This window comes from Sphaerodactylus townsendi, linkage group LG06 (genome assembly GCF_021028975.2).
Source record: "Sphaerodactylus townsendi isolate TG3544 linkage group LG06, MPM_Stown_v2.3, whole genome shotgun sequence".
Taxonomy (NCBI): domain Eukaryota; kingdom Metazoa; phylum Chordata; class Lepidosauria; order Squamata; family Sphaerodactylidae; genus Sphaerodactylus; species Sphaerodactylus townsendi.
This window is the reverse complement of record NC_059430.1, coordinates 87,708,154-87,727,962: the sequence shown is the minus strand read 5'-3', so window position 1 is coordinate 87,727,962 and position 19,809 is coordinate 87,708,154. Positions and strand designations below refer to the sequence as shown.

At 41.9% G+C, this 19,809-nt stretch overlaps 1 protein-coding gene across 1 annotated transcript in view; it reads right to left on the bottom strand.

Moving 5' to 3' along the window:
* Positions 1–221: 221 nt before the first annotated feature.
* The window catches only part of CCDC146 (coiled-coil domain containing 146), a 78,841-nt gene continuing 59,253 nt past the window's right edge, over positions 222–19,809 (bottom strand). The window contains exons 11-19 of the mRNA XM_048499903.1: positions 18,759–18,929; positions 14,103–14,191; positions 13,838–14,002; positions 12,288–12,512; positions 11,044–11,272; positions 5,991–6,119; positions 4,685–4,822; positions 2,755–3,003; positions 222–895 (exon numbers count right to left, since the gene is read on the bottom strand). Coding sequence (XP_048355860.1) covers positions 692–895; positions 2,755–3,003; positions 4,685–4,822; positions 5,991–6,119; positions 11,044–11,272; positions 12,288–12,512; positions 13,838–14,002; positions 14,103–14,191; positions 18,759–18,929 — 1,599 coding nt within the window. The 3' untranslated portion in view covers positions 222–691. The remainder of the gene's footprint in view (positions 896–2,754; positions 3,004–4,684; positions 4,823–5,990; positions 6,120–11,043; positions 11,273–12,287; positions 12,513–13,837; positions 14,003–14,102; positions 14,192–18,758; positions 18,930–19,809) is intronic.

The window sequence follows — 19,809 nt, the reverse complement described above, 5'->3', positions numbered from 1 at the left end:
TCCATAACATCTGAAGTGCCAAAGGTTTGCCACCACGGCTCTAAGGGAAACATTTTTGGCATTCATCTTCTAGGAAAGGGTAGCTATTTAAATTTTTATGTTGCAAGCTGTAGGAGCCCTTCGCAGAACTTCCCTCACTCCTGCACCACAGCTGTTACATTTACTTGAACACATTTAAATAAAATAGATTTATTACTATTTAAATAAGCATAATCACCTAATCATTCTTCAAAGAGTTTCTCTTTATTTGTGCCATGAAAGCAAAATTTAAGGTATTTCTGACATAAAAAATAATGGTTAAGTTGGATTATTAGACTTTTCAAAATACTTAAAAGTTTAGGCCATTGAATGCAGAAATGGAAAAGAACAGGTAGATATTCACTAATACTGGAGTTTTAAATGTTGTTACTTTTTTGCTGTCATATTCAATAAACATTTTTAAAAGGCTGCTCAGAATCCCTTGTGCTTCAGATGTTCAAAAGAAACAATTCCCTAATCATTGGGTCACACATTTGTTTCACTGGAGCTTTTGTAAGGCTGCTGAACTGAATGAGTTCTGTTGGGGTTAGTCCATTATGTATACTTTGCACCCCATTAAAACTCTGTTGCTGATGTTACTAGAATGTGGATTTGGCCCTGTATGATTTGCTGTGTGCTTATTTTTTAATGGCTGGAAGAAGGGCTGACTTGTTTAGATCTCAATTGGCTTCACAATTGGCTTTCTTATATATCTCAGATTTGAACTAGGCTCATTTGGTTTGAAAGGAGCCAATGCCCCATAAGGCCGTGGTAAGGGGAGCGTACGTTCATCATCTGGTATGTAGGCAGTGGGGCGCTGCTCAGCTGTGGTCTGTACAGTAGTTGGCAAGGCAAGTTTTTCTGCTTCTTCAAGATGCTGTAAAAACAAATAATGAATGGTTAAAAGTTGCTCAGCTAAGAAGAATTCTTAGGAAGACTCCAGGTCTCAACTGTACCATGAACTTTGTCTGCCTACAAAATCTCTGTTCCATCAAGTTATCCCAACCAGGTCCTAGTAGGGAGGTAATGCTACAGTGCAGCAGTGGCGAACCTATGGCACGGGTGGCACTCAGAGCCCTTTCTGTGGGCACGCGTGCAGAGTCCATCATGTGGAGGGGCCTGTCATGTGGAGGGGCAGAGCCCTTTCTGTGGGCATGCGTGCAGAGTCTGTCATGTGGAGGGGTGTCATGTGGCCTGGGCGCAAACCTGGGAGTAAGCTCGGTTGCTGGCAATGGGTCTTGCTTCTGAGTAAACCCTCCTAGATCGTGATTCACTCATTTGAAGCGTTGTATGGTTGCTTCACCAAGCTTACTCCTGAGTAACGCATTTCTAAACTAAAACCACAGTATTCAGATTAAATTGTAGTATTGGCACTTTGTGATAAATAAGTGAGTTTTGGTTTGCAATTTGGGCACTCGGTCTTGAAAAGGTTCACCATCACTGCTATAGTGCTTTTACTAATCTTCCACTAATCTCTGAAAGAACTGTATTGAGTGGTCAATGTAGTTGTCACCAGACTAGACAGGTAATGTAAGCTTGCACCATTTTCCAAAACATAGCTGGTGGTTCCCATCCCCCCCCCCCCCAAAAAAAAAACACCAAACTCTTCACAATAATCTTCCAATTCACTTCTGAGGTTTTCTGCCAATTTGGACAATAGTATTGAGATCATCCCTTTCTTCCTTTACTCAATTTATGTGGGTTATAAGAGTCACATGCATTGCTTTTCCCCTTCCCTTTTGGCTAATTTTTGGAAGATATTTTAACTTAAGCAAGAACTCAGGGCTGCTTTGGAAATGTTTCTTCATTGCTCAGTCCCTTATAGCTCAATAGGTAAAATGGCTCTGTTGATGAATATGTGCTATGAAAGCTCAGTCTGGTAGTGGTGGTTCATCAATGTAGTCATTACAGCGTGCCCAACAGAAGCAAGTACAAATCAGCACACTTTGTGCAAGTTTATAAGGTCTCTGTGTAAGGGGACCACAGTTGCTGGCAGGCAAAAGAATGTGAATCAAAGATTTCAACCTGCTGTTGCCAGTAGCCCCAAATTCTCAAGACTGGCTTATGTCACACCATGCTGAATGTATGTTTATCACTTTTTGGGTATCTTCGCCCCATAGCCCCTCAACAGAGTTTTTGAGCTATCAAGGATTTCAAGGAAGAGGCGAACTGCATGAAGTCCTTGCTTCCATTTCCCTGGGCATATCCTATGAAACAGTGGTGCCTATAGGTGCCCTGATGTTTGCCAGTGTGTGTTTCCTGGTACCCATTTTCTTCTTCCCCAAAAGCAAAAAGCCAACCCACCATCATGAGAGTAGTTTCAAAAGAACCCATCATCTTTGGCTCAGCAGGGAACACCTGTTTGGATATAGCTGTCTGCATTCTATGTAAATGCTTGGCATTTCCCAATATTTCGGGATTGGACCTAGCCCCCATGACAGCCATTTTTCTGTGGTATCCAGCACGTTCCCAACATTCCAAAAATGCTCACATATTCAAAAAATTGCTATAAGGTCTTTTTCTGGGTCTGAGAGGTTCTCCCTGCAACCAAGGACCGCCAAATAAGGATACACAGTACTTCAATTATCAGCATGATGGTGCTAGTTCTGGCCATCACCTCCTGGAATTCCATGTAACGAGAGGCAGGGAGCCAGTTATCAAACTCTGTCAAAAATCCAGTGGGGACAAAACACACATGACCTTGCCAAGAGCTACTGCATTCCCAGAGATACTCACTTGAGCTCTGGCTTCAGCAGCTTCTTCATACATTTCTTCATCCCGCAGGACCTTCAACCATTCTGTTTCTACTGCCTTTGGTGGTGGAAGACCCTTCTCAAGTCTGGAGGTGATGGACATTAAAAAGTGTTCTTTGTCCCTCATTTCTTGTTGCAGTTTAATGGCAACCGCTTGCCTCATAGATAGCTCTGCAATAAGAGCCATCATCTTTTGTGTTTTATCTTTTATTTTCTCCTGGAGTTTGTTCATCTGGAATGAGCAGAATTAGTAGTATGATGTCAAGGGGTGTGGATGTGTGTTTCCCCCTTATTCCCTTCTTTGCCATATAAAAACAAAAAATCTCATGCCAGCTGAAGCCTTGCAGTTGAGAATATAGCAGTCACCTAAACCTCGGCTGCTTCCATACCAGTGTGTTTTGCATGGGGGCCATGCTGCTCATGTCAACTTGTAGTAAATCATCCTTGTAACAGGATTCTTGACAGAAGACAATAATCTGGTTTTCTCTTCATTACTGGCCATGATTTCCCATTCACACCTAATGGGCATTGTAAACCCCTTCATGTGACCATCAGGATTCTCTCCCTGCCCTGGTTTTTTTTCCCCAGCAGTATAGGAAATGTTGCATGGGAATAATGTAATAACGTTTCAAAACCCCCTTTTAATAAAACTTCCACATATCTACAGAGGTGCGTCCTCTAGCTCTTTCTAAATGACAGGCTCAGGAATGAGCAACTTAAAAACACCAAAAGCAAACCCCAAGGGCATGCTAAGTTCATGAACAATGGACTCCACCCAAACGCAGGATTTGCATTCACCCATACTGCTGCTGCTGCAGGGCATGAAAATGTGAATTACTTCCTGGACTGAACCCCCCCCCCCCCCCCCAATACAATACTATCAACCACATCTTTGCATTGCAAGTTCCACCCAAACGCTTACTGATCAGTTCCCCACCCTGGGACATGGACAATATATATCCCACTAAACATTCCCTTCTCACTGGACACAGTGTGTAACAGACTTAGCCCCCTGTCTAGGAAATACTAGTTTCTAGTAGGTTTAAAATGAAACATTTTAATGGTCTGTATAGATACAGAGGCTGAGGTGATGTCAGGTGGCTGAAACAGAAAATCCTTGGTGTGAAAACAACCCTGAAGTGAACTACAGGATAACTATGTGTAAATTATTTCCTATATTTTGAATAAATAGCTATATGTTTGTTTAATTCATTTATACCCCACCTTTCTTCCCAATGGGGACCCAAAGCATCTTACATTGTTCTTCTCCCTTCCATTTTATCTTCACAACAACCCTTTGAGGTAGGTTACACTGACTGGCCCATGGTCAGACCACCCATGGCACCAGTAGAGATTTGAACCCGTGTCTCCCAGATAATAGTCAGACTCTTTTAACCACTACATCACATTGGTGGCTCCCCAAAATCATGGGTAATATAATCAATATAATATCAATATAATCAATATATAATCAATATAATCAATATAAAACGGCGGTTATTTCTTCTGATTTAAGAATTCAAACATTTAGCTCTCGAGTAGTGCTCAGCAAAAATAATGGGTGTAATTCTCTTAAGACAAAAAATGGCTAATCTATATAGTTGAAAACAATTATTTGTACGCTGCCCTATTCTGACTCTAGTTGTGTGTGTAAATACATTTATACAAAATTAGTTACACCAATTAGGGTGGGAGCGGGCTGCAGATCTGCAACCACAATAAGATGCACTTCACACTGATGGTAGTGCAGTACAAACAAGCCCTTTCAACTACTGAATGTTAGTTTTGTTCAATACACTTTGCATTTATAGCCACAGTTCTTGATCTAACAAATTACATGCTGGGAGAAAGATACCTCATCTATATCACTCTCCTTAGCTGGCTTGTGGGGTGAAGCTCAAAAGCAGCCATACCTTTTTTGCCAATATTAGGGTATCTTCCTTGCCATTTTCAACCTTGATGCTGATTTTCTCTGTTAACCGGGACACTTGTTCAACAATAAAGTCCTTCTCAAGAAGTTTCTCTTCTCTCTGTGTTAGCTGTAGTTCTAACTACAATGAGAACAAATTTATAAACATACAACTAGTGAGCAAGAACATATTCTGTTATTTTTTCCCCTTTAAGAATACAAACCATCCAGCTTTGTCTGGGCCTTGTCAACAACTGGAGTAGCACAGTAAAACTTTATGGCTATAACATATTTTTAAATGTCAGTGTCATTAGTGCTATGTTTGAAATACTAAACCAAATACTGGGGCCAAGAAACTTAGGGGTGATTGTGATACAGTGGTTTTCTAAACAGCAATCTATGAGGCGGGCCTATCAGGACTGAAAAGTCACAGTCATGGTAAGGATCAAACATTTCAGAGCTGGTTTCTTCAAAGAAGAGCTAAAACCATTAAAAACAGAATATTCTGTAACAGGCTGAGAAGCTTTATGTGTAGAAGGGTCATCACCAGTGGTTATAAGATGAAGGAAATGGCAGAGCATTCACTGCAACAAGAGGGAACCAGCTGTTGCTCAAGGCTGCTGCTAAAACTGGCATTCCTCATCTCCGCTTCTGTAGCATGTCCTTCTATACGTCTTTGCCCAGGTCATGATGCCATCAACTGAGTATTTCCCCTGCCTCAATCCCTGTTAGTGTTGCACAACATGATGGTCTTTTTTAAATAACTGACCCTGTTTCTTTTACACTGAGAAAATATGTCTAAGTCCAATTAGATGCTCCAGTGTGAGCTAATAGGAAACATTTCAATATAGTGCCCATAAATGTATTTCTGGATTACACTGCTTGCCAGTTATCCTGCTTTTTGACTCCTCACATGTTCCACATCTCTCTTCAAAATTTCTTCTTGTCCTTTATTCACGCATCCCCTGTTCTAAATCTTCCCTTTGTGGCCTTCCTCCCATCCCTGTTTCTTATCTTTCACCCTTATTCCACTTCACTTCTCTAGTGGGCTTCAAGATGTCCTACAGGCAGTGGAAGGATGGAAAGGGTGTGGTGGTGACTGAGAATTCAGAGACTCCAGTTGCCTCCTGTGAAATGTGGGCAGTAGCTATAGTTTAAGTTGTAATGGCTGCCTGAGCTTGCCGCTTTGTTCCATTTGTCTGTGTGTGTGTGGGAGGGGGGCAAGATATGTGTGTTGTGTTTTTTTTTCTTAAAAGTATTTTGCCATGACAACTGATCTGCCCCCAGCAGTGATATAATAATGATATTACCTTGTCTATCTTTCTGGAAAGCTCTAGAGAACTGGGGTCTTTTCCGGGCAGTGTTCTTGTTCTGTTGTGACTTTTTGGGTCTGTAAAGAGTTTCTCCAGACTTTTAATTCTGTCCTTGCACTGAGAAAACTACCAAAACAGGAATGAAAAATAGGTCATGAACAATCAATCTATGAAGTCTGTGAACATTTTATTCCCTTTCTAGTTGAAGAAAACTCACTCATATTTAGTATTATTAACCAATATGTCCTTCTCCCAGCCCTGTAAAACTGGGTTTGGTCTCCCAGAGTGCTGCCAAACAGAAATCCTAGGAAAAGCTGGCAGTTAACCTTTTGACTGTTAAACATTCATTTATGACAATACGTCCATTTCTTGGACAGTTGTTACAAGCAATTCTATAGAAATACACTTTGCTGATCTAAAATGTAAAGTCAGCAGGTGACTTACTTGATGAACTTCTTCTTTTTATAAAATTTCACAATCTTATAAACCTCAGGGAGGCTTGGGTGGTACTGTTTCAGGAAAAGGAGAAATGTTTATAGCAATAAAAGTGATTGAAACCAGCACAACCACACGAAGTGTGCTGCAAAAGGAAAAGACGAAACCATAACAAGGCAGGAAAGAGCCATACCTTACAAGCAACAGGATGTGGCTACTCTGCTAGTGAGACCTCAGCATTATACCAAATGAAAACACAAATGCAACTAAAATGGAGCTAAAAAGAGCTCAGCACTCACAGAGGTGCTCACCCTAAGATATGTGAGTGGCAGAATACCCCTCTCTCTCCTAGGCAACAGTGGATAAGAGTTTTATTTTTTTTAAGTGTATGCCATCTCTCCAGACCTGCTTGTGGTATTTTCCAACAATAAAACAAAACCAAGAAGACAATTTAAACAAATCATACCAATAAAAACTTCAATAAAACAATCCAAGTCAATACAAAAAAAAATCCAATAACACCAGGCCAGGGCATTAAAAGCACACAAAACAGAGAAATCTAAAATATGAAAAAACCTTAGCTAAACTTCTGGGTAAAGACAAATGTTTTGGCATGGCACATAGGTGCCAGGAGAGCCTCAGAGGAGCACTGAGATGCCACCACTAGAGAAATTTTGTCTCTAGTTGCTATCTGCCTCACCAATGCAGGCTGGGACAGAGAGCAGAGCTTGACTAGAGGACTGGACCATATGGGAGGAGGTGATCATTCAATTTCATGTGATTATGAGGCACCAGATAAACTTACCTTAAAATAACCAAAAGTAACTTACTGCTGGTTTGTCACAGGCCCTTTCCCCACTCACCGTTTGCTGCGCGCTACTCTGTAGTGCGAGGTCCAACTGCACTCCCCACTACAGGGGCGGCAACAACACAGCCGCCCCAACTCTGCTGCTCTTGCGCCCCCTCAGTGCGGGTCATTCTGGCGCTGCTCAAAACGGCGCCTTTTGATGACCCACAGTGGGGAAGCCCGGGGAACACGACCCTCGCGCTAAAAAGGTCCTGGACCAGATGAAACCGACGTCATTTTAAAAGTGGGGAAATGGCCACAGTCTCCATGAGGAAAAGCTTCTCATTACTGAGGTGTTCTGGAGCACTGCTGTGAAAGTGGTGAAATACTCTGTGGAACACTCATGGACCACAGGGTTAGATTTGTGGGAGGCCCTTGATAGAAAACTGGGATAGGTCTCTCTCCCCATTAAGAAACGGGAGAACATTTGCAGGTAGAGTCAAGACTTCTGCAAACATTTGATGCTGCACGCTTTCTCTTTCTGTCATCCAACTGTCCAGAGAAGCAGCAAAATTGAACTTAAGCTTAAATATTTTAGTTGCTTCACTGCACTGAACTGTGTACAAAGCAGCCTTCAGTATAAAAAAAATTAAAAGAAATATTCCCTTCCCTTTGTATTGGAAGAGAGTTTGTTTACCTTGGTTCCACAGCAGACCATATCACAAAATTGGAAAGCCACTACAGATTTGTATCTGCAATGGCTTTATCAACATACCATCTACATTAAAAATTGTTTTTCATGTTTGGCATCACCCATGTTTTTGTACTGACTTAATTATTTAACTGGCTGTTGTGGATTTTCCAAACTATGTGGCTGTGGTCTGGTAGTCTTTGTTCCTAATGTTTTGCCTGCATCTATGGCTGGTATCTTCAGAGGTATGTCATGGCGAGATGTGTTTCTCTCAATGGCACAGAGAAACATATCTCGCTGTGACATACCTCTGAAGATGCCAGGCATAGATGAGGGTGAAATGTTACGAGCAAAAAGTACCAGACCACAGCCAGATCACCCAGAAAACCCACAACAGCCAGTTAATTCTGGCCATGAAAGCCTTTGACAATTTATTATTTAACTTTATTGTTCAACAAGCACATTTACTCTAACATCCTTATGGGAATCTGTATGGGGCTTTCCCCACTTCTCCTGCTGCCGCCGTCGCTGTGCGCTGCTCTGAGCATGCGGCATCCCTGGCGCGTGTCCAGGTGTCCCCAAAGGCGCCGTTTTCGCCAGCACCAGGGATGCCACGGGCTGAGGGGGCGCAAGAGCGGCAGCGTCGGGGCGGCTGCGCTGTTGCCGTCCCTGACATGGGGAGTGCAGTGGGACCCCGCGCTACTTGCGGAGAGTAGCGTGGGGCTTAAGGTAAGTGGGGAAAGGACCTAAGTAAAAAGTAGCACATGAAGTCAAACATTTAAATAGTTGTTTTGACCCCCACCCCTTTTGAAATTAAGCCATTTTCAGTCAATACCCTCTCAAGACTAGGTTGGTCTTGTTTCCTTTCTCCTTTTGCCTTCCTTTCCTACAAACCTGGCTCTCTAGCAACATGTTAGTGAATCACAGTTTCTCTCAAGCTTCCAGACCGTCCTCAAAGGCAGGCCCACATATAGTGAATTATAATAATCCAATGTGGTGGTTACCAGAGCATGGATAACTGTGGACAAGTCATCCTGGTCCAGGAAAAAGTGGAGCTGGAGAACCAGCTGGAGATGTTGATGGGCCCTCCTAGTCATTACTGCCACCTGGGTTTCTAGAGACAGCTTCCCAAGATCCCACACCCAGTCTTTCTGGGGTAGAAACACTCCTTCCAGCACTGGGTGTCCTCTGATTCCCCAGGCTTGGGAGCTCAGCACATAGAGCACCTCCATCTTATTGTGATTCAATTTCAATTTACTGACCCTCATTGAATCCATCGGGCAGCTTCACCTGATGTAGATGGAACTGAGATAGTTAGGTGTCATCTGCACACTGATGACACCCCACACCATATCCTCTGATTACCTTTCCCAGTGGCTTTATATAGATGTTGCATAACATAGGAGACAGGATGGAGCCCTGAGGAACTCCACAAGAGAGCTCCCAGGAAACCATGCAACTGCCCTCCATCTCTACTTTCTGAAGCCTGCCATTGAGGTAGGACAAGAAACACTGCATTATAGTGGACCCCAGTTCTAACTGCTGAAGCTGCTCTCAAAGAAGACTATGGTCAACGGTTTCAAAGGCCACTGAAAGATCTAGAAGTACCAACAGGGATAACTGACCTCTGCCCCTTTCCCTGAGGAGGTCGTCCATCAGGACAACCAAGGCTGTCTCTGTCCTAAACCCCCTATACAGGAAAAAGAAAATGAATATTGATCAATTTATGTGTAAGTAAATAAAAGTACATTATTTAGCTGACAGTGTCCTGTGATATACCATTAAGACATTCAGTTCTATATACCTGCTGTATATGCAAATCATAAATAATGGCTTACTTCACTGTATACTTCCTATGCTTATAAAATGTATACTTCCTATGCTTATAAAATAATGGAGAGCCAAGGGAGATCAGGGCCCTGTGGGACTTACAGAGCTTCCGAAGGGCCTGAAAGATAGATCTGTTTTGCCAGGCATTTGGCCAGCCTGGATAAGACCATCGCTACGGTTCTATCTGGCCTCCGGTGGGCACAAGGGGGGAGGGGGAAGGATGACGCCATCTGACATGATATGGTTCCTGGTTTTTAATTAAATGATGATCCTCTGAAGATGCCAGCCACAGATGCAGGCGAAACGTCAGGAGAGAATGCTGCTAGAACACGGCCATACAGCCCGGAAACCACACAGCACCCAAGTGATTCCGGCCGTGAAAGCCTTCAACAATACATTAAATGATATTAGTTTGTACTGTGTTTTAAGTTGCATTTTATATTATGATTGTTCACCGCCATGACCCCTCCGGGGAGGGAGGTCTATAAGACTAACAACAACAACAACAACAACAACAACAACAACAACAAACAATAATGTGGTACCACTAACCTCCATATTTAACATTACCAATAGCTGTGTCCACAAATGTTGGCATTGTACTAATACTGTCCTTCCGCAGTACTGGTGCATTAACTTCATACTGCCAGCAGATATACCAGGGAACATTTTTTTAAAAAAATGGTATTTTGTTATATAGATATTCATGGCTATATTGATTCTATTAATGAACATCATCAGGACTCAGTTGCCACGTATGTCTTTATTAACTGAAACACCAAAATTCCATTTGGAACAAATACTAATTCCATTCAGTCATCACACCAAAACATAGTTAAGAAAAGTTTAACTGTGGTTTGGCATGGTGACCAAATTTACCAACCATGGCTTGCAAATCATGGTTTATACTAACTGTGATTTGATGTGGTAAAATTGCTTAACCATTCATATAGCTCCTAGGATGTGAGTGATTCAGGTTCAAATCCCTACACAGCCATGAAGTTCTTGTACTAGGAAGAGTCTCCCAAGATTCTGTCACTACACAAATGTGAGTTCTGAGCAAATGAAAAACATAAAAATGGACAAGCACTCAAAACCAAGAAATATTTTGCTTACATACTTGGAGAGCAAACCAAAGCGGGTCTACTAAGAATTAAGTCCAATTCAGTAAAGCTTACTCCCAAGAAAGTGTATTTAGCATTGTAATCTTGGAAGATCAAACCATGATGGGTTCTAAACTATGGGTTGTGCAATTCATGGTTTGATGTGCTCTCTGAAATGAGTCAGTATTTTTAAATTGTAGCTACCTGAATCTGGAGAACCACTAAATCAGAATCAAGGCCTTTTTTCATTGGCAGCGCTTTGAGGAATAGCTCAATCTGCCTTTTTTTCTCAGTCAGTTTCAGCCTTAAAAAGCGGATCTTTTCATCCATCACATTGATCTCAATGTCACCATCCCGACTCATCATCTTCTGAATATTTATTTTCTCATAGAAAATGCACACTTCTTCCTCACGTTCAATGAGCATTACTCCACTGCAAAAAAGCCAAAGAAAAGACTTTAACAGGCATACTGCAATGGAGAAATAGTAAGTCAGCTATTTCCTGTGCCTATTGTCACTGGAGAAAAGTACATTTGATGGACTAGACTTCCTAGTTAGAAGATGTGTTCTTTAAAAATGCAACAGGAAAAAAAACCCCCAAAACTGCTAGTCACAGTCATGTTTGGGAGATTTAGCTTTTATTCTGTTTGCACAATCAGGCTGACTCAGAGAACAGTCACATAAAGGGGGAAGTAATTAGTTTCATCCATATTACTATCATGACTACAATTTAAAACCATTATTGATTAATAAAAGCTGCCCTTGCAAAAGTTTCAGCGTTTGGCTTTAAAATTACTTAGTCATGGCCACAAACAAATATAGATTACATTATCCTGAGAAGACAGCATACATGTGAAATAATGATTCTAAGCCACATTAGTAAGAAGGGTACAGATATTAGAAATTTAAAATTATTTGGCTTGGTCTAGCAATTACAACCTCAGATACAACCATGAGCAACATATTTAGGAAACATTATTAATATTTATCACTGCACACAAGATATAGAGAACCACAAGAACCTGGCTCCCTCGTGGTTTCAGCATACCCATCTGGGGAGATACAGCCTGGCTTGGAAATAATACTTTTGGGCTCGGAAGCTACTGTTGCTGATCTTCTTTTATCAGTTACAAAATGGTGGGGAGGGTAAGATATAAAAAAGTAGGGCTGAATGAGCAAACTCAGAGGGAGGTCTCAAGAACTGGGAGAGGTTTGCGAAAAGAAGTTAAAATTGAATTTTACAACATCACACACCACTTTGGGGAATTTATGTTCAACAAGTAAGACAGAGACGTAATAAATAAGTGAAGAGCGCTTTAAGACAGCAAACTGTATGGATAAGAGAACAGCAAGAAAAAGAAATGACTGATTGGCAAGTGATAGTTGCCATTCAAAGGGCATGATGCAGAATCACCCCAAGTACTTTGCGTATAAGCCAGGCGCTCTACCTTTCATTTCGGCGCTGCACAGCCCGTTCATATTTCTTACGCAGCTGCACCATTTCATCCTCCACACGGGTGAGTGTGTTGGTCAGCCTTTCAACATCCATCAGCTGCTGCTCTCGCTTTTCCTTCATCTCTTGCAACGTTGCAAAAACCTTGCAGACGTCACTCTGGATGCTGTCCTTGATTGCAATGTTGTTTGTTCGCTTTAGCTGGTGTTTGTGCAATTTTCTGAATAAAATGAAAAAAATCTTCAGAGTGAAGTTACAAAGCTAGGAGGCTTCAGTCAGGGATGGGGTGTGTGTTCACACTGTACCATTTCCCAAATCTGAAATGTCCACAAGGAGCACAATCTTTGCCTTACACATGAATGTACTGGTACAACTACTTAAATAGTTGCCCCAATGAGGAAAACAACAGTATAATCAAAAAGCTAACCCCTTGCTCCAGATAATCCCTTGCTCCAGCCTTGCTTTAATTCTCAAACAGTTTTAAAGAAAAAAATGGGGGAGGATAGGAGATCCCTACAAGGAAATTACAGCCTTATACCTGGTTTGGCAGATGTCCAAGCAGCAACTTCCTTGGAGCAATGTGAGGCAAGACAGCCAACTTGCATGGCCAACCACATTCAAATAATTAATTATAGCTTTAGCTTACTCTTCCTCCAAAAAGCTGCAGGTGGCTATATTGCATCCACCCATCCACTGTCTTTGAAGACAAACAGCCCAATCCATGGCAGGGACTGTATCCCCCTCTGGAGGAGGCACGGGTAGATTTGCCCTTCCCAGGGCACTTACCCTGATGAAGGGGCAAATCTGCCAGTGCCTGGCCACTGTGGGGATGCCTGGCTGCTGCACCCAGCTTTCCATAGGTGCTTCTGTGCTGCTTCGAACTCCACCGGCATGGTGGGGGCATTCCAGGGGTGGAGCCAACCTTAGTCAGCTTCCACAGTCTATTTAGCCCCCTTATGCCAGCAGGCCCAGCCTTGGAGATATGCCATGTTTTCTGCAGAGTATCTCTGCTTTCCCTATGGGGGACTTTCAGGTAGGGTTTTTAATAAAACATTTTGGGCTTCCTGTGCTGCAAGAAATACCTTTCGAGGGGATAGGGTGGCACCAAAGCGGTGTCATCTCTGCCTGCCAGCCAACCCAGTCTGGATTGGGCTCAAAGAGACAGACTGGTTGCTTGATGAGCTTTACAGCTGAGTGGACTTCAAACCTGCATCTGCCTGGTCTAAATCCAGCTCTCTAATATATCACACTAAGGACATGTTAGAATCCAAATCAATATTGTACAGTTGGGCCATTTCCTAAATCATAAGTACATTTGGGTACTTATCCAATTGAACAATTGATTCATTAGTCTAGCGCACAATACATGGGTATAACTCTGCTTTTAACTGTATCTCAGAGAAAGCGAATTTATTTGAAGTGCAATAAAATAACAAACATTTAAGGAATGGAGAGGCAACACCTGCAGCAAAATTAGAAAAATAATACTTACGATCTCAACATGAAAGATTGTTTTTCAGAAGAATTATTAACTTACAACCTCACCTCTCTTTAATTATAGCACTGTTCCTTAAGATTTCTCTCTCATTATCTAACATTTTGATACGCTCTTTCATTTCAGCAGTTTTCTGGTGGGCGTTGTGCACAAGGTTAACCAGTTTGTTTCTCTCATGTCGTACAACATCATACATTTTGGCAAATTCTTTCATTCTGCAATGTTTTAGAAAAATTATCAATCACTGTAATGTGCCAACAGCTGATAGCTACAAAAGAATCCACTTCATCAAAAGAACTGTCAACATTTTCTTACTGTCTTTGGATTTCTTTTTTCTTCTTCTTATGTTCCCTTATTTCAAAGTCTTTGGTTTTTATTTCTGTAATAATGTTATTCAGTCGAATCTGCAATAGAAATAGCAGGTATTATTCTAAGAACTGTGATGGCTTCCTAAGAAATTGGAAGACAATTGACTAAACATGCCAGGGGTTGTTTTTTTTAATAGAGCCAAATATCAAACAAGTCATGTTTTTGTGTCTGGTTTTTTTAATCTTTTGAGAAATATGGACAAAGAGATAATAATATTGTTATCCAGTACATGTACACTGTGGTACAAGTGAAACATGTATACAGTAGTAAGTTAACACGGTTAAATTTGACAGTCCAGCCCCTGTTCCCAGCAGGCAGCCCATTTCAGACATTGTTCCCCCTTCAAAATTGGTGATGGATGATTTCTGTCAAGAGACAATCAGCAATAATTTTCAGCCACCTCAAAGCCAATTTCTTTATCTGGGTATTTCTGTGTAAATTTCAAGCAATTATGAGAGTTCTGTTAGATTCCACTAGGGCTTTTTCCAAATGATCATTTTGCTGTGGCTTTGCGGTCAAACTGATAGCATTTTTTTGAATTTCCACAGAACATCCACTAATTGTCTACTTTCTCATTTTCTCCCTGCTTTACTACAGCCTTTCTCATATCTACTCTACTATGATCATTAAAAAGAACACAGTCCATGCACTATGCCATGTCATCCATATGGGAGGGAGTTCGTGTGTTTTTGAATTTTCTGCTCACATCAACATAATTTCCCTTCTGACAGTCCCTCACAGACATTTCCCCTGCCATACCACTGGAGAGTTTTTGGGGCTTCATGGGTCACTATGCTGATCTGTTTCTACAGTCTTTTAGTTACTTTGGATCCCTAGATTTCTTTTTTTTAAAAAAAAAAAAGCTATGCCTCTATTCCTCACAAAGGGAGCAGAAGATTGCCTGGAAAGGAATGTGATGTTGCAAGATAGATAGAGAGAGAAAAGACTTCACTGCTCAGTCAAACACATGGATGCTCTAGTTCTACTGCAAATGCCTCTGTATTCACAGTGTGATGAGAACAACACAGAGAATCACTGATGTGTATCTGCACCCAATGCCAGATGGCTTATGCTGGACAAAAGTTCATACCACACTGAAGAGGCCCTGTATTATACTATTTGAACTTTGTATTTTTATGGCTGGAAACTGAAACCAAAACCAAGCATTTTATTTGCCCATGACATTTTGGGAGCATTAACAGTAGTTTCTGCTCTTTTCCTTCTAATATTAGGATCCATAATTAGGATCCATAATGAAATGAATTAATATTTTCATCTCCTAGAGCTCTTGGAAGTCAAAGGGTACTTAAGGTTTACTCTCTACCCTTTCATGTCCTCAGGAGTTTTTCCCTCCAAAATTCCAACTGCTGTTTTCTATGGTTACTGAGCAGCCCCTTGTCAACTGTTATAATAAAGAGGTAGAGTGAATGTGTTGATTTTTCTTTAGAGTTTCACTTTGTGTTTTCCCCATTTTTATAACAAAACAAAATAAAAAAATGTTCTTTGACTGCTTAGTGTAGGTGCCTCTCAGCCAGGCAGAAATCTACACTGAGGAAATGAAAAAAAAAACTTTTTCCTTCTGTAAGAAACAAAGCTTAGGCACCAGAGGCTTTATAACTTTAAAAAGATGAAAAATGAAGTTTTTATTTACAAGAACAAAAGTAGTTTTGGCAAAGTACTAAATTTCAGGAAATATAAAACAAGTAAGAATTGATGTTAATAATGACAAGTCGTTGCTGGATCTCATTTCTTATTTAGTTACACTTCAGTTCTCTAGCTGAGTTCCTTTTTGGTTATTACAATCAGGCTGTTATATACAGACATATACACAAGTAGATGTAAAAAACTGTGCTTTTCTCATTCTTTGTCAGAAGGACCTTCAGTTTATTCTCAGGTATCCCAAAACTGTTTCTCCTCACATAACTGCCCACAAATTGCTTTCCAGAGTAAGATTTAGTTCTATTCCCCAGAAAGTAAGTTTCCTCTCTTTCCTCTTTAAAATCCCACAACTCTCATAAGCTTTCCTGCTTAGTATATGAGTATGGATTCCAGGGGTGTAGCTAGAGTAAATGGAGCCCGGGGCAAAATCTGAGTTTTGCCCCCCCCCCCCCCCATTTGGGCAGCGTCCCTCCCCCACCACGACCAAACAACATTTTTCTGCACCAGGTCATCTCAAAGTCACTATCACATTATAGAACATGCCCCAACACACAAATCTGTAAAGGAACACACCCAGGGCTCCCTTTAGTTTAAGCAACAATGCCTGAAAGTGATGCTATTTTTTGAAGCAGCGGGGGGGGGAAATCCACCCCTGAAACAGCATATCACTTTTTAATATTGTTTAAACTACAAAGCCCAGATTCTCCTTTTAAATCCACCTTTTAAGGGGATACTCTGGGCTCCCTAGTTTAAACAACATTGAAAGTGATGCTGTTTCAGGTAGATTCCCCACCCCAAACATCATCATTTTCAATGTTGGTTATTGTGGGTTTCTGGGCTGTGTGGCCGTGTATCTTGTTCCTAATGTTTCACCTGCATCTGTGGCTGGTACATTTCCAGCTGTTGTATCACAGAGAAGTCTATTATACACTGTGTCCAGCCTTCTCTTATAACAGCACTTCTCTCTGTGATGCACCTCTGAAAGATGCCAACCACAGATGCAGGCAAAACGTTAGGGAACAAGATCTATCAGACTCACGGGCTACACAGCCTGTAAAACTGCCACAACTACCAGTTGAATCTGGTTTTGGAAAGCCTTCAACAATACTTTCAATTTTTTTTTTTTAAATCTAGGAGTCTAGGATTCTCCCTTTTAAATCCATTCCAAAAGGAGGTGGATTTAAAGAGAGAACCTTGGGGAAAGTATTCTGAGGGTGCCTCTGTCAGGGGAGCAAATGTTTAGCAAGCTAACAGTACTAAATCTTTTAGGCTATCTTCAGAAGACTCTCCTGGATTTTAACTCACTCCAGGTTTGGTGAAGTTTGGTTCAGGGGGGTCAAAGGTATGGACCCTCAAAAGGGCAGCCCCAGCTACCATTAACGCCCATTGGAAACAATGGGGGGATGGAGCACCCCTTTTGGGGGTCCATAACTTTGGACCCCCTGAACCAACCTTCACCAAACCTGGGTGGTATCAGCAGGAGACTATCCTTATGATACCACCTAGGTTTAGTGAAGTTTAATTCAGGGGATCCAAAGTTATGGACCCTCAAAATGGTAGCCCCATTTACTATTAGCTCCCATTGGAAACAATGGAGTATGGGGTCACCCATTTTGGGGGTCCATAGCTTTGGACCCCCTGAACCAAACTGCACCAAACTTGGCTGGTATCATCAGGAGAGTCACCTGACAATAGTCTGAAATTTTGGTGCTGCTAGCCTAAAAACTGCGCCCCCTGCAGGCCAAAAATGGAAAAAACCTGAAAAATAGAAAAAGCCACTAACGAACCTGCAATTTTTGCGCCCACCACAAGGTGGCGCCCGGGGCACTTGTCCCCGGATGTCCCCATTGTAGCTACGCCTCTGATGGATTCCAATGGTGTATTTGCCCGGGGACAAAGGGCTACCCATGTTCCCGGGAGCAACTAATTTGGTCACGTGGGGGGCACAATCAGGCCCCCGCATGACCAGATGCCTTCTGGCCCAGCAGCCACTGTGCCTGCGCAACTTTCTCTCATGCTGCGGCTGCTGCGCTGGGAAGAGGGACTGGCCGAGCTCTTACTCACAAGTAAGTGCTTTTAAGAGTAAGTGCTTACTCGTGAGTAAGCCCTGCTTGTGAGTTGGGCTCCAGCCCCTCTTCTCAACCCAGCAGCCACAGCGCGAGTTTCTCTCGCACCCCAGCTGCTGGGCAGGGAAGAGGAGGGTAGCCCTGGCTCTTACTCGTAAGCACTTACTTGTGAGTAAGTGGGACTCCACGCCCAGGGGGGCATGCCCGGAGGGGTTTTTGCCTCCGGGCACCATATGGTCCCCATACACCTCTGGTGGATTCCCTTCAGAGAATACAAACTAGTAACCCGTGTGTGTCTTTACTATGACTGTTTTGTTTACACTTGGGACTCAGTACAGATTTCTTTAATCTGACTATCTTGTACATCAATCAGAGTAATCTTTAAATCATTGGAGAATGGAACTCATTCCACACATCCGTTCACTAGTTCACTCTGAACAGAACTCCCCTCAAAATCTCTTCAAGCTGACTCAAGAACTCTCCTTCTAGCAGCCAGTCACAAACAGTCCTCACTTAACTCCTTGTGTGCTGTATTCCAACTGCAATAAATAAGCCTATGTATTGGAATTTGTCACAATAATAAAAACTAGGTGGAAATTAATACTGAAAGACCAAGCGACTTACCCAGCTTCATAGTGTAGTCACATTTCTTTACATTTCCCATGGGATGTGGATGCAGGAGAGGAAGAAGAACAACCATGTCACCAATCAATACAGACTTGCCAGTGGTTTGAATTTAAAACTATGTTTGAGGCATTTGTCCAATGATAAGAATATATAGGCCAGAAAATACAGTTTAGGACTGAAGTCTAAGGCACCTGGCAAGTCCAGATAAGTACTGATATTTAACATGTGATTTCTTTTGAAGTCTTCTTACCTGGGCTTTTAAAGAGTCCTTTGATTTTTGTTCCCTCTCATCAGCTTTGAGCTGAGTCATACGTATCAAGTTGCTTACTTCCTCTCTGTAATGTTCCTGCGCTTTAAAAAGGTGGTCTTCTTCAGCAATGCACTGCTCCAACATCCGTGCATCAATATCAGTGGATGTTTTCTAAAAGCACCAGAGACCACTGTAATGTCACTTTCCCCCTTTTTGCATAGCAAAGGCATTGCTGACAGAATGCAGCACTTCTACACAGACTCTTGTCTTTTCTGAATCCTTCAGCCTCGATATACCGTATATACTCATGTATAAGTCGAATTTTTCAGCACATTTTTAATGCTGAAAAAGCTCCCCTCGACTTATATGCGGGTCATTAAAATTTGTTGTGTGTTTTTACTTTGCCGGCCAGCAGGGTGCGCAGTTTTTATGCTAGCGGCACCAAAATTTCAGGGTATCCTCAGAAGACACTCCTGATGATACCAGCCAAGTTTGGTAAAGTTTGGTTCAGGGGGTCCAAAGTTATGGACCCACAAAGGAGGTGCCCCCATTCCCCATTGTTTTCAGTGGGAGCTATTAGTAGATGGGGCTACCCTTTTGAGGGTCCATAACTTTGGACCCTCTGAACCAAACTTCACCAAACCTGGCTGGTCTCATCAGGAGAGTCTCTTTATGATACCAGCCAGGTTTGGTGAAGTTTGGGTCGGGGATCCAAAGTTATTGACCCCCAAAGGGGATGCCGCATCCCCCATTGTTTACAATTGAAGCTAATAGTAGATTTTCCATTTCTGATAATATCCCTCTTAAAATCTAAGTTGGGTTACATTTGGGCATACAGATGATGATGAGGAATCCAGTTTTGGAGGATTTTAACTCTTGTGTTTTAGCTTGGTTGCTGGTTGAGCTAAGGTTTTTGTACTTTTAAAGTTATTGTTGATACCATATTGTTCTTGTTGACCCTCTTTTCCACTTACAGAGCCAGTTTACTGTTTTTCTTTGAAATAAATATTCAAAAACATTTAACCTACTGATGCCTCAATTGATGTAATTT